General features: G+C 43.3%; 1 protein-coding gene across 1 annotated transcript in view; it reads right to left on the reverse strand.

The window, feature by feature from the left end:
• APCDD1 (APC down-regulated 1) overlaps positions 1–13,532 on the reverse strand; it is a 31,714-nt gene extending 18,182 nt beyond the window's left edge. The window contains exons 1-3 of the mRNA XM_064656946.1: positions 13,144–13,532; positions 3,694–3,877; positions 1,479–2,010 (exon numbers count right to left, since the gene is read on the reverse strand). Coding sequence (XP_064513016.1) covers positions 1,479–2,010; positions 3,694–3,877; positions 13,144–13,201 — 774 coding nt within the window. The 5' untranslated portion in view covers positions 13,202–13,532. The remainder of the gene's footprint in view (positions 1–1,478; positions 2,011–3,693; positions 3,878–13,143) is intronic.
• Between the last annotated feature and the right edge of the window lie 1,322 nt (positions 13,533–14,854).

Below are 14,854 nucleotides of genomic sequence, written 5' to 3' on the forward strand. Positions count from 1 at the left end.
AGACCAGAAAAAAATACTCAGCTACAGTGAATTAAATCAAGATTTTGTCTCTGTTCATGTGGTCAGAAAAAGATGCACAACATTTTCTAGAACAGATACAATATAGCTGGTGTCTGAAAATTTCTATCAGCAGATACCTTCAAGGAAGAGATTTAGCAAAGAACCCTCACTCCCAAACAAGTAAAGTGAGTCGATGTGCTTGTTTAATTAATTAAAGAAAATCAAAATTTTGATGAGGATTGTGTTGTGGTTCATCTGCTGCTCCTGAAACTCTCTATTTTAGGAAGATAAATAGATTTAAAAAGAAAATTTAAATTTGCCTGTGGTCATTTGAAAAGAGCATAAGAATGACAGAAATGACAACAGTTTTGATACAGAAACACAGTTGACTGTAGATTATAATGATATCTAGGCCAGGCTATAAAACAATTAATAAAGGCAGATCACAAAAGGTCCTGAACTATTAAAATTTGATATTCACAGGAGGCAGACACAACCCATGGTTTTGAATGGAAAGCCAAGGCTTTTTCATCAAAACTCTTCCTTCCCCTGTTGTGTTTCCTGCTATTGCTGATAAGCTGTAGCTGATTTTTGAACCATTCATGACTAGGTGATTAAAAATGGTGGTAACGCATTAGCTGGAAGTGATGCTGTGGCAGCACCCAGCTGGTGGCAGTGGTACCTGGCAATGTGGTTCCAATTGCTGCCTGCCTTTGAAATGTCACCAGGAAAGATCTATAGACAGCCTTCCTGTTATAGGCCATCACTGTCTACTCCTCCTGTTTGAGTTGTATTTAGCTCACTATGGGCTGATCACTTCCCAGTGAAGTGGAGGGCACTTTGAGGCCCCTCTGAAAACTGAAGTATCAAATGGAATTAGAGCCCCATTCAAAATTCACCTGTTTTTCATTTCATTAATGTGTATGCCTGCATCTGGATCCATGACCTGCACAGCCCACTAGTTTTTTACCCTTCATGCTGCCCCTTCCAATTTCCTCTTCTCCTCTTCAGGTTATGGATCACCCAACCTTCATATGCTCATGGAATTCAATTTCCTCTCTCCCTGGCACTCCCACAGCTATACAAGCATCCACTGATGCCTGTTCCTCTTCTCCTTTCTCAGCTCTGTATGAAACCTTCTTCTCAGCTGCTAGCCTACAGCCACAGTTCTGGCCAACCACTCCAATCTCTGCCTACAAGTTTTTGATTCCATCTCCAGAGTGGCCTTATTGGCCTCAGTTCACCAGACTACTTTTTTGCATATTTGATGCAGTCACATAAACCACAGCAAAGTTACTATTCTCACAAAATAAGTTCTGTGATCTTTTGTTAAGTGTAAGGCTGCAACAGACCACTTATATGTGCTTATATATAAGCACATCTACATTTTAGGTTATACTACTCAGAAGAACTGAGTAATTTGGGCTTTGCCACCAGTATCTCAAAAAGAGGGCATATATACACACACACACACTTACCTTGGCATTTTGAAGGGGAGGTTGATAACTAGAGGGCCGATAGTACCTCCTCTGAGCAGCATCAGTGTGAATGTCTCCAAGGAATAGCTCCTCCACAAGGTGGTCTAAATTGTGGTGCAGGTACTGCTTCTCCACACGGATCAGCTGGAGTTCGTGCATGGCAAAATTCAGAGCTTTGGTGCATTCACAGCCATTCTCTTCTCTCAGCAAATCGTAACTCACATCCTGCTCCCAGGGGCTATCTTCTGGGATAAATCCAGGACACGTGTGGTTCACCAACTCGCTTAATCTTTTGGCTACTGCTTCGTTGTGGCATATGATCTGTATGTTGCGTAGCTGATAGTCAGCTTCAGTGCCCCCTCGGATGATCCAGGACGCCTGCCGGAGGCGTATTTTGCCACGTATAACTAACGTGTAGATGGGGTTTGTGCAGCGATTGCCACCATAATAGAACTGGTAGGCCTTGAAAGTATTATTGTGGTAGAACCTGTAAGATCTTGTGACGAACTCTGGGCCTGCTCTAACTTCACAGCTGTGGGAAGAAAGAAAGAAAGTGTGGAAACAAAATTTTAGCAAGGTGGCACATCATGTACACTACAGGCAACAAGACCCGGACCCAGAGACACCTGGGTGCTAATCCCCCCCGGCATGAATGGGAGTAAACAGGAACTAGTCATCTGTGGCCTGCTGATTAATCAACAATTCCCTCTGCTGTTATTAATGTGATCATATCTAAAGGCTTTATCTTCTAGGTTTAAATACTTCGAATCATGTTTTGCTTTTTCTTTTTGTTTAGGACCACCATGTGAATCAATTCTTCACTGAAAAAAGTAGCAGCCTTTTAAACATCTATTCCCCTCTTTTGCATGGTAGATTTAGCAGAATGACTGATAACATCAGAAAGTGAAGTGCCGTATGTCCATGGAATAGAACAAAGAACTGGCTTCTAAGCTGCAGTAGAAGCTTCTCAGTGTGAGTTCCATGAGCTCTGGTCTGCTGAGGACATGTAGGATCATGTCCTCAGCTTTCCCACTCAAACATTCAACAGGGCTGGCAGCTAACACAAACTTCTGATGTTAATGCAAAACTTCTACTTGGCTTGAATTTGGACCATGCTATATTCAGGGCGTTTTGTTTGTTTGTTTGTTTGTTTGTTTTGGGGTTTTGTTTGGTTTTGTTTGTTTTGTTTTGTTTTTAGTTTTTGTTTGGTTGGGTTTTGTTTGGTTGGTTTTTTGTTTTTTGTTTGTTTGGTTTGGTTTTTTCTTCTTTTTTTTTTTTTTCTGAAGGTGTAAATAGCAGTTAAATTCCACTTCCTGTAGAAAGCCTTTTTGTGCCTTCAGACTTGTTCCCCTTGTCATCTCTGCACTGCTTAACATAGATTCATAGAATCATTGAGGTTGGAAAACACCTCTAAGACCACTGAGTCCAACCATTAATCCAGCACTGCCATGTTCACCATCAAACCACATTCCAAGGGCCACATTCACATGCCTTTTGAACTCTTCCAGAGACAGTGACTCTCCCACTTCCCTGAGTAGCCTATTCCAGTGCCTGAATACCCTTACAGTGAAGAACTTTTTCCTAATATCTAATCTAAACCTTCCCTGGTGCAACCATTTCCTCTCATCCTGAAATACACTCTGTTAAAAAAACCCCAGTCTTTCCTACTACAAGTCACTTCAAATGAGGATGTGAATATTGTCTGCTGAGACACAGGAAGCAAAATGGCTCTCTCAGTTACAAGTCATCATGTGTAAAGAGTTATAGAACTAGCGAAATACAGCTTCTTAATTTTCTTTTGCTAATAAAACCTGTGCTAGACACATGCTCTGGAAACAAGTACTCATTCAATGGATCTAATGCATGTAGACAAATACAGTACAATGTTATGTTTGAATAAGCATTCACTTTGACCAAAGTTGGTAGGCTTCTTCCTATTCAAAGAGCGATTTAAAGATATTTCACAGCATGCTGTTTAAAATCCAGATTATAAACTGATTCATCAAGACAGCTTTATAGCACGCTATTCTAATGTACATAATGCTACTCCTTCTTTTATGCATAAGCATATAGAGAGCATCTGGAATTTAGAGCATTACCATATTAAAGAAAGTATTTCCCCTGCTGCTTAAAGTGGGAATATTCACCCTTCCCTCTCTGTTCCTTCACCCTCTTCTCTTCCCCATCTCCAGCATCTTGTTTTATCTTTCCTTACCCAGTAGAGACCCAGTGGCCCTCAATATTGGGAGGCATCTGCACAGTGATCCGAGCTCCATTGTGAAGGTGTTTCAGCATGTGATGACACTGTGACTCCTTGAAAGCCCTCCACGCGCTCTTCTCCAAGGACCGAGGGTGGGACCTGCTGTCTGGGTGAAGAAGAGCAGAACCTTCTCCCAGCCCTGTGATAGAAAGTGTAAATTATATCATTAGACCCTGCTGAGAAGGGCTTCAACATGATAAAAAAGACTGTGAACATCTTGAGTTGAACAACATTTGTTCGCGTTGTTAAGTTTCTGGACAAATACTGTTTACATTTATTTTTCTCGTCTGAAAAAAACTCACAGGAAGCTCTCCCTTTCTGTCAGACCACTAATATTCCACTACATAAATTTGCTTTACGAAATACACTAGGGAAAAGAGCTTGAGCAAAGTGTTGTGTTTCCACACCCAGGAGATGTGGCTCTGAAAATGAATTTTATAGACACCTCTGTAATCTCTGGTCAGAACAATCAAAAACCCGGACCTTCAAACTCTTAGAAAGTTGCATCCAGGTCCGGACATAAACTTTGTGGTTTCAGCCCACCTCTAATTTGAACGCTTCTATAATAAACTTGCAAATAAAGACTACTCTTAAAGTCAAGGCAAAACAGATATTAAAAGCAAAGCCTCTGCACACAGGAAGCCTCTGTGATGTCTGAGGTGGTCAATTAAAGGCAGATTCTGCTATTTTTATTTTAAAGGGGAAAAAGAATTTCAGAAGCTAACTTTATCTCCAGCACTCAGTAATTTTGGTTTCTAGTAATGTATACATGCAAAATCCACCAGCACGCTCTCTACGCAATATTAATTGAACAAAATGAATACATAGCTTGAAAAGGAATGTGTCTTTACTCTTTTAGGCACAGCCTGCTCTTAGATATGTTTGAAAACATGGATCAAAAGAAAAACACACATCTAGGGGTTAAAAGGTGACAAACCTTACATAAAGTGTTGGAAAATGTGTTTCATTGCCAGAAGGAATATGAGTACCAAAGAGGGCTAGAAAATGGATATGGGGTGGATGGAGCAGTTCGTTGAGTGCCTGGGAAGTTTGGGCAGCCATCTCAGGAAAGGGATGTCTTGCTGAAACATGCTCTCAGGGGCAGAGTCTGGGATTGATGCCCATCTTTTCTAGTGCCTTTTTAGATGACCAGGCTCAAAAATTGCACAGTTGGGTATCATCAGTGTGTGGTCCAACCCTACATCGTGCCAAGCCACGTAAGACAGGATCCTACACTTTATGTCCCAGACCCCATGTAACACTTGGGCAAATGCTTGGGCAGTGTGCAGCATCACTACAGAAATTACAAAAAAAAAAAAAAATCAGTATTATTTGGTGTTAAGTAGGCACTGTCATAAACCTTTGCCATTTCCTACTCCAAAAAAAAACCCCACAAAAAACCAGGTGTCAGTGATTCATTGTTGGCTAGGTCTTAGATCTTCCAGAAGAAACTTGGGTAACACCTGGGAAAATGGCATTGCTAAAAATATAAATACATGTCAACCATTTAAAAATGGCAATTCCTAAGCTAAACAGAGTCAAGGACTTATCCAGTAGACAGGGTAAAGAACAATCAGAAAGAATACAATAAATACCTGAATCTAAACAGTGCTCACCACCAAATGATTCCAAGATTTAATAAGATTAATGAATACAACCTCACAAAGTCTACTGGAAAATCTGGTAGCTTTGTTGCAGGTTACAAACAATTCTTCGATATGAATGAGGATTTATGGCCTTGCTTTCTAAAGGGTAATAAATACTAGGGATGCTTTGATATTTGAGCATGCCATCTGAGATGCCCTTCCAAGAAGCTTGATTTTCAGGGCGTCAGTATTTCTCCCTTTCTGGAAGTCAAGGCTTCTCAGGTATTTCCACATTGCTGAGCAGAGTCACTCATGTTAGCACCAAACCACTCCTATTCTGCAGCCAGATATGGTAAAGCAGCATCAGAAATGGTATGGCCAAGGTAGGGTGATGCTCTGCTTGAGCTGACTACCCAGGCTCAGAGCATCTTTTGGATCAGAATTGACACTGCCTGCAACGTACCTGGTAGAAGTTGTAGCCACCAGTGCTAACTTTCAACAGGATGTCTCCTACAGATACATTTTCTCATATTGGAAAAGACTGAAAATTTACATTTCCTCTTGAAGTTGTTAAGTATTTGAAATCTGCCACCAAGAGGAGGTTTTGAAATTGTTCAAGTGACTATTTCCAAGGCATATTTATTATACTACTTGCTTTTAAGCAGTTTTATTTTGCCTAGCTCATGTCATATGATTCATGAATACGTGAATAGAAATGATTTATTCATGTAAGCATACTTGGGCATTTAATTTCTTCAAGCAAAAATCCTTCTGTAGGAGGATAGCATCTTACATGTGCACATATCAAAGAAGAAAACACAGTGACCACATTAGACATTCTCAATTATTCCCTGAAGGAAATAATGAAAAGAAGGAGTTTTTGAAAAGGAGTTAAACTTTATGTGGTATTATACACTGTCTTCTCTTTGATAAAGCTCAAAAAGCAATTGTGTCCCAGCTTTTCATGTTACATGTACATAGTTCTGTCTGCCACTTGCAAATGATAAACTGCAACCAGTGAACAGAAGGGAGATTTGCATCAATAGCCCTAGAGACCGGTACCTGAAAAGGGGGTATTTGTTTGGGACTCTGTCCATCCAACTATGACAAATGAAGGCAAGAACAAGTTTATGTAATCAAGACCGGCATAAGAACATAATGAAGGCTGCAGAGACAGAGGGAGAGATGTAGAAAACACACACGGAGAATCATAGAATGGTTTGAGTTGGAAGAGACAAAGTTTATTCAGTTCCAAACCCCCCGACCATGGGCAGGGACACATGCTACTAGAGCAGGGCCTTCCCTTCTCCAGGTTGAACAACCCCAGCTCTCTTAGCCTGTGTTCATAGGAGAGGTGCTCCAACCCTCTGATTATCTTCTTGGCTCTCCTCTGGACTCGTTCCAACAGGTCCATGTCCTTCTTCTGTTGGGGAACCCAGAGCCGGACACAGTACTTGAGGTGGGGTCTCACCAGAGCAGAGTAGAAGGGCAGAATCACCTCCCTCAACCTGCTGGCCATGCTGCTTTTGATGCAGCCCAGGATACATTTGGTATTCTGGGCTGCAAGCACGCATTCCCAAGACATATTGAGCTTCTCATCAACCAAGACCCTCAAGTCTTTCTCCTCTGGGTTGCTCTAAATGTTAAGCAACATTACATCAATAGGACCCAAATATCAGAATATGAAATACAGTGTAAAATTAAGAGACAGCTATGTGACCTTCACCTATGTTTGCCTTGCTAGGGCAAGGAAATAGTTAATTTACTTCCTTACAAAGTAATCATTTCAACGCTTTTGTAATTACTGACATATGCCTGTAGATATAACTACCATAAAAAGGAGACGCAACTTCCTCTTGTGCCATCTGCAGATCAAACACAAGACCGGCGATATGCTTCCCACACAGAGCAGTAAACCAAACACCATCTTCCTGTGTTTTTCCTCGCAACAGGTGCTCAGAAGCAGAACAGTGTCCCCCTGCTCCATCCTTGGCAGTGCACACGAGGTTTTGTTCTGCAAAAATTAGGTCCTGCAGGGATGATGTCACTAATTTTAAAAGATCCATTTGGCCATGTTAAATGGGACATCGCTGGAAGACTCAGCGTTAAAACAGCCATTCACGAAACTGGGAAAAGGATTTCATGAGTCTTTAGAAGCCCACTTTGGAGCATAGATGCAGTTGCAACATAGTTGGAGCCATTACTTTCATTCAAGAAGATCCAAGTCCGCTATTCCCTACAGCACTGACAGATGGTAGGTTTCAGTATGTCCATGACTGAGCATCTCAGACTCAACTGAGAATATCTCAGACTCTGACTGACTGTTTAAATTTTTGTGTGTTATGAAGGAATCTTACCCACTTGTTAATGAAAAAACCAAACAAAATCCACACACCATAAAATTACTCAAAAGTGTGACAGACTTCAAACAAACATACAAAAAAATCTCTGCACGAGACCAACAGCAATAATTTCGTGAAGCCTGTGGTTGGCTCTCATTTTAGTTAGACCACAACCAGAGATCATACGATTGTATCACCCACTCCATAGTGTCTGTTTTCACAAAGGATCAAGTCCAAAAGGAAAAGGAAAATTCCAGAATCCATCAGAAATGCCAGGTAGAAAAACAAAGCAAAACAAAACCATTTTATGATGAGCTGATATCCAGCTTCTCTTTCAAAATCAAGCTCTAGCAGTGTAGGTCACAGCTTTAGCATTAAACTAATTGAATACAGCATGAGAGGTGCTACAGCTCACTGGGGATCCATGCCCGGGCCCTCACAGATCACGCTTTACAGGGGAAGAATGCAACATCCATCTGAGTGGGAAAGCGGAGGTCTGTACAGCTGCCACTCCGGTTAAGACATGGATAGGAGCACGCACCACACCAGACAGAGGGCTTCAGGCTCTCAGGTTCGCTTATAAACTTCTATCTGATGTGGGAACAACCATTGAAGATAAAAATAATTGTTAAGGGAAGATAGGTTACTTCCAAGTTCTTCAAAGATTTCTGCACATAGCCGCGAGTAAAATACAAATCTTAAAAGGGCAATCTGTTGGCAGCCCATTACCCAAACGTGTTTCAAAAATGGTTACAGCAAAGCTTTCCGCCAACATTTCTGCAAAAAACTGCAAGCTGCTAGAATAAATGTTTAGGTTTTCTTTAAAATAGTATGCAAAATAGTATGCAAATACAATTGCAACAAAGATAACATTGAGTTCAAGCAGAGTTGTGCTTGAACACAAATAGTTTTAATTTAATTCATGCCTAAATACCCTGGCCAAATTCTGTTCACAGCTACGCCAGACTGCTAAAGTATAAGGCAAATAATCTTAAATATTAACCTGTTTAGATTTTATCAGTTTAATGAACACCTCTACCAGAATCTAAGCCATGGCTTCAGACATGTCCAAGTGTAGCACTTCAAACCAGTTTCAAAGCTACCAGGTGTTCAGCAGGTTCATCCTTTGCTAAATAGGAGAATATATGTTACCTGAAAGTAGGATTCAAACTGGATTTAGGCTGGGATTGCTCTGCAGGAACCACTTCACCTTTATTTATTTATTTATTTATTTATTTATTTATTTATTTATTTATTTTTTCTTTTAATTTCTAGCAATGTAAATACAGACAAGCACAATTTGACTATGAATTAAAAAACCTTGAGTGATAGCACAAATTCAAAATATGCGATAGCTTCATCTCTGATAGAAACATTTTAACATTCATGCTTTACTCCTGCAGCAATCTCTTTTCAAGTTAGAACTTGTCTGAAACTTGAAAAACCTTACAACAGATAAAGAATAATTGGCTGGATTAACTTTATAGCTCTCCTTATCTGGGCAGTTGCCCTGCACAATTAAATAAACAGACATTTGGATTATGCTCTTTCTTGAGGTGGGGTAATGTTAGATAATGCCCATGACAGGCCTTTAGCTACAGTAAATTTACATAATTGCCATGGAGAATATAATGTCCTGTTACCAAGCCCTGATCTGTGTTTACCAGTGTTTTCCCTGCACTTGAAACTTCAAAGAGTCCTTGAAGGACTGGGACCTAAATTAGCAACTACAAACAAAAGGGTTGGGAAAGGAAAGCCGGGTTTTATGGCTGTGGAAGCAAACAGAACAATGACTTCCTTTCACATGTATCTGTTGCCTCTTGTGCATACAGAGTTTCCACATAACGCTTCCAAAGAGACACAAATTGAATGTTTCAGAGCATGGAAGATTCTGAGAAGAGATCTAAAGTATGTTTAGAAGGTACAGCTAAAAGGTAACTCCCCCCAAACCTGAAAGGCCCATCATAGAGTCCCCTGTTACTCTATAGCTCAGTCCTTACTCAATGCCCCATCTTGGAAGAGGTCAGAGAACCAAGCACCAGTTACACAGCCCATAACCTCTGCTTAGTTGAAGCTCTTTAGGATGGCTGCTGCTACCCACGCAGGGTGAAACAGCACTGCCTAGAGTGTGGGCTTGTTTATGAAACCCTGAAGGGTTAAAGCTCACCTCCCTTCAGGGCAGCGGGAACTCTGCCACCAACATGAGTGGGTGCAGTGCTGGGATGTCAGTGCAGTTCAATATCAATGGTAGTTTGGCCTTGCCCTCTTTGAAAGAAACATCTGTCAGAAACATCTGCTCTGTCCTCCACCCACACCCTGGCACTGGGATTTATTCCAGAACTGCCCTTAACTTCAATGGGACTTGTGCCTGAGTAAAGACAATGCTAATAATCCTCACTACATATAATCCTACCCTCTATCAGCCTTGCTTAAAGCATCATCTCAATAATAAAGTATTACCCTTGATTTAACTAGCTAAAGGTATTTGCCTTCAGCATGGTTGAGGCTAGTTTTGGGCCTCATCACATGGCAGCCTACTTCCTACAGACACCCTACAAAACACAAAAAAATTACCCTTGCTGTTGATAACATCTACATTTTGCCACTTTTAGCCCCCGGTCAAGCTACAAAGATGAGTGAAAGAGTTTACACTGACAAAATTGGGAACAAAATTGAGTCCATCTTATAACTCTCTCTGCAAACGCTAGAAGTCTTTCTCTTTATTGTCTTCCAGATTTTGAAATGTGTTATTTAACTGAGGGAACAGATCACATATGCCTTTTGCACTGAGTACAGTATATGTTCATTTTATAGCTATGGGTATTTATATCTTCTGATGTATTTACTTATTACTTTCCTGAAAAGGTTTTGAAATAAAACACTTCTATGTAACTAACTTAAACAATATTGCCAGAGAACTTTTAAAAGCACAAAGTTTTGCTCTGAAAAGCCCATCAGTCTTGTCTTCATAATCTTTATTAGTACCATTTCCATGATGTTATCACCTAATTGTTTTAAAGTTTCTAATTCATTACTCTAAGAGTAGCATTATCGGAAATAGACTAAAGTTTCTTTTTAGCATCTGCATTTGTAATAAAAAAGTTTACATTTACAAAAGAAATTAGCCAAATTTGTTTTGAATTCACTTGAACATAGCTCTTATTAATCAGGTTTCCTGGAGCTGAATGATCTTAGTGTTTGACATCTGAAACTTCTGTGGCTTTTCGTCTAAGCAAAGAAAACAGTGATAATGGACAACTTCCAGCTGCAAACCTTTTTTTTTTTTTTAATGACACCATACAGGTTTTTGACAAATGAGGACAAGTTTTTCCAAATTTTGATTCAGTGATGTTAAAGAAGGCATTTCTTAATGTAATGAAAGCAGAAGCTTTAGCCTTACAGGACATTTTAACTTGCTTTACAAAGCTTTAAGCCCTAAAAATCCTTAAACACCCACCCACACTCACTCGATTTTAACCCTTAAATTGCCACATGCAATAGAAATGCAAAAAAGAAAAACATCACATGCTGTAAAGAGGCTTAACACTGCAATTCCCTGGGATTGGTGGTTATTCTTACATATTACCAATTCGGGCTAGCCGCTGACCCAAGGCTGCTTCTATTGACTCCATGGCATGGAAAGAAAAGCTCTTGACCAAGTTAAAACTGACAGGGTAAATACATTTACATGCACTACATTTCAGTGCATTATATGCCACTGATATATTTTTCCAAGTTTGTAAGAGCATGGTAGTTTCCAAACACTTGCAACTCTGATCAAAACTGTGCACTGCTACATTAACAAGGTATTTGTCTTTATATACAAGGTGGAGAGTTATATATTCCTACAAGAACTCAGGTTTATGTTATTTGGTGAAATATAACTGCAGATGGAAGAAATAAATTATTTTTCTTCTTCATCCTCTTTTGGGAGCTGCTGTTTTGATCTGATCACTGGCCCTGATTTGTTTCCTGCTCCAGCCAGGGTTCAGCTCTGCTCTGTAATTCCAAGCAGATGAGCCAGAGAGTCCAACCCTGTAATTACACCTCCTCTCTTTACCCTCTAACTTCAAACCTCCCATTTCAAATTCTACATCTCAGATCACAGAGTTTTAAAGAACACCTCTGGCATCCCGTCAGGTCTGGATCAGCTAAACATGTTTCTGCGCTCTCCAGATTTCATAGCTGAGCTGTGAGAAGGGTATAAAATCCCCTCCTGGGGAACAGAGTCTCCTCCTCTTTCTTTCTCAAAACAAAATACACCATCAGAAGCCCATGCTCTTTATTATTTATTAAATACCATCTGTGTGCTTAGCACTTGTACAAACATAGAGAGAGAGAATCCCTGCCCCACAAAATCAACCCCAGGAATAGCTTTGAAATCCTTACCCCAGCTCACAGATATCCCACTGATTCCATGTAGGTCACTTGCATTTTAACAGTTAAAAAAAAAAATCCTGTTTTTACAAGCTTGGGGTCCTAAGAAATTTAACTGAAGAATGCTGGATGCTACAAAGGACTTCAGAATTAGGAACACTCTTCAAAACGATGCTATAACTGAGTAGCTTGAGTCACACTTTCAGAACGATATCGCACCCAGGTTTTTCAAATCTGGCTGCCAAATGTTAGACATACCTAAGCAGCTCATTAAACAGCCTCCTTTTCAAAAGTTCCTCTTGAAGAACACCAAGTTTCTGGAAAGATGGGTTATTTAAGTGCATAAAAATCAATTTACAAGCTGAACTTTTAAGTTTAAACAGGCTGACTTTTCTCAGTAAAATTTTGCCTTCTGTGCAGTTTCAGAGATGTCAGTCCAGGGCTAAACTGAGAGACTGTCAAAGTGGGACTGTGTGCAAGAACACCCGGAGTCTCTGTGCTCTGCAGCAAAACAATTTTAGTTGGGCATAAGACCCGGCGGCTGGCACACTCTGCTGCCGGAGGCTTTCCAGATAATACCTCCGTGGCAAAAGATCTCTTCTCAAGAAGCGGTGGAACGCGGACCCCGCAGGGCGCCTCGGCGAAACTCCCTGGAGTTCGGCAGAGCCAGCCCTTGCCCGGAGGCGAGTAAAGAAACTGTGTGTGAGGCGCCCGGACCAGCTGCTCCATCCAAGCAGTCACAGGCGTGCAACATAATCCGCCGACACTCACTTCGGAGCGGGGCTCTTCAGGCGCGGCTTTACCCACCTCGGTCGGCCGCCGCTCCGCTGCGCGGGGGTCCCGCCAGCACAGCGCTGCGGGCAGAGCCACCGAGGTCTCTGCCCGCCTCGCCATCCATAGGGACCGCTCCTCTGTCAGGAGACAGGTCCTGTCTGCTCCCCGTGCCGAGCAGATGGGACCCAGCGCTCACGGCCACGACGGGAAAGCGCACCCACCCGCGACCCTCTGCCCCAGCGAGGTTTTGGGGCAACCTCGCAACCCAGCCGGCTTTTCGGGCCACCCCATGGGCCGAGACCCGCAGGCAGCCGCCCCGCACTCACCGTGCAGCAGCAGGGCTGGGAACAGGTACCGCATCAGGCAGCCGTACGGGGCGGACATCTCCCCGCCTCGCAGCGCTCCGGCCGCCGCCACCTCCCGCCGCGCCGCCCGCGCCTCAGCGCCGCCGCGGGCAGCCCCCGGCCCGGCGCTGGGGGGCAGGCGGCTGGCGGGGCCGGGGGCCGCCGAGCACCCTCCGGGGCCGGGCGCCGCCGCCGCTCCCCCTCCTCAGGGCTTCCGCCCCGCACGCCGCCGCCTCCGACCCGGCAGGGCTCCGGCTCGGCCGCCGCTCGGTGCCCAGGGATGCCCGCTACTCCGCCGCCGCGTCCCCACTCTTCTCCGCGTAGCGCTACAACAGCTCCGCTTCATATTTCCCCTTCCAACAGGAGGAGGAGGAGTGGCCGGGAGGTGGGGACTCCTCCCGGGGCGGGGCGGGGGTGTCTCCGCCGCTGGGTTGACGGGCGCCCCAGGCTGTGCTCTCACGGCGGGGGGAAGGACGCTCGGGACCTGCTGGAGGGAACGGGACGGAGCGGGCACCGGGCGTCCCGAGGGCTGTGCGATCGGGCGGTGGGTGGGATGTGCCCGCAGGGTGCTGGAGAGCGCGTGGGAGAGGGGGCTGGAGGTGGCTGGAGGTGGCTGGTCCTTCCGCGGCGGCCGGCTGGGAGGTGCCGACGGGGCTGCGGCTCCCGGGGCCGAAATCCCGCTTCCTTAGCCGTGCGAAGCGAGTCTTTGCCGCCGCGACCGTAAGCTGGAGGGAAAGAAAGTTCGTGTGCGTCCTCTTTTCGAAAGGAAACCTTTGTGTGGTTGCTGCTTTCCACGTAAATCAGGCATTTTAAAAGCTAAAAATGAATGTCAAGGATGCCTTTGGTGCTGCACTCTCCTGCGCGCTTTTCCCCATGTCTGTTGATTAGTTTTGCTTTTTTGTCTAGTCTTAGGCCCTGGTCACGCAAACACTCATGTACTTAATGTACATGTGAGTGACTCATGTGCCTGAGTTAAAGCACAGGGCTTTCATTAGTGATACCCTCTGGACAGGGACATCATGTTTTCCAGCTTGTGTTTGGTCTCGTGGGCTCAGTTGTAGCGCCTTATGGCAAGGAATGTGTAACAAATTGGAGGAAATTTTGAGAAAATCAACATTACTGAGTTTTGAACAGCTTAGCTGAGCTAAAGTGTTTACACGCTGCGTGCTTAAAAAGAAATACAAACAATGTTGATTCCTTCCAACTCTCTTGAGAGGGAAGAATAAACTTCTTCCTCACTTACATAGGGAGAAAACTGAGACAGAAACACATAAGCGATGAGTCAGAGTTAGCGCTCTGGTGCCTTGGATTCTCAGTGTTGCGCTTGTGCCTTCACACAAATGTCTTTCAAGCCAGAAAGGATGGTTTCCGGAGCACTTGGTGGCGGTCTGTACAAGCCTGTAGTGATCAGATATCCTCTCAGTGACCTGGATAGAAGTGGACAGAGAAAAGCAACATCCTTCAAGAAACAGATGTCTATGAATATAGTTAATTAACACTGGATAAGGCTGTAGAAATATCCTTACCCCACGTTGCTTGCTCATCATCAGCCCGTTCCTGTAGTTGCCACAGAGGTGTTCGTGAGGCGAGTGTGTGAAGGGAGGTGATTCATGCCATAGATGCAGTGCATTAGGAAAAAAGCATTGTGTATACACCTGCCTGTTGTCAGGACTAATCCAGGGCAAAATTCTGA

The sequence above is a fragment of the Pseudopipra pipra genome, chromosome 1 (genome assembly GCF_036250125.1).
Source record: "Pseudopipra pipra isolate bDixPip1 chromosome 1, bDixPip1.hap1, whole genome shotgun sequence".
Taxonomy (NCBI): Eukaryota; Metazoa; Chordata; class Aves; order Passeriformes; family Pipridae; genus Pseudopipra; species Pseudopipra pipra.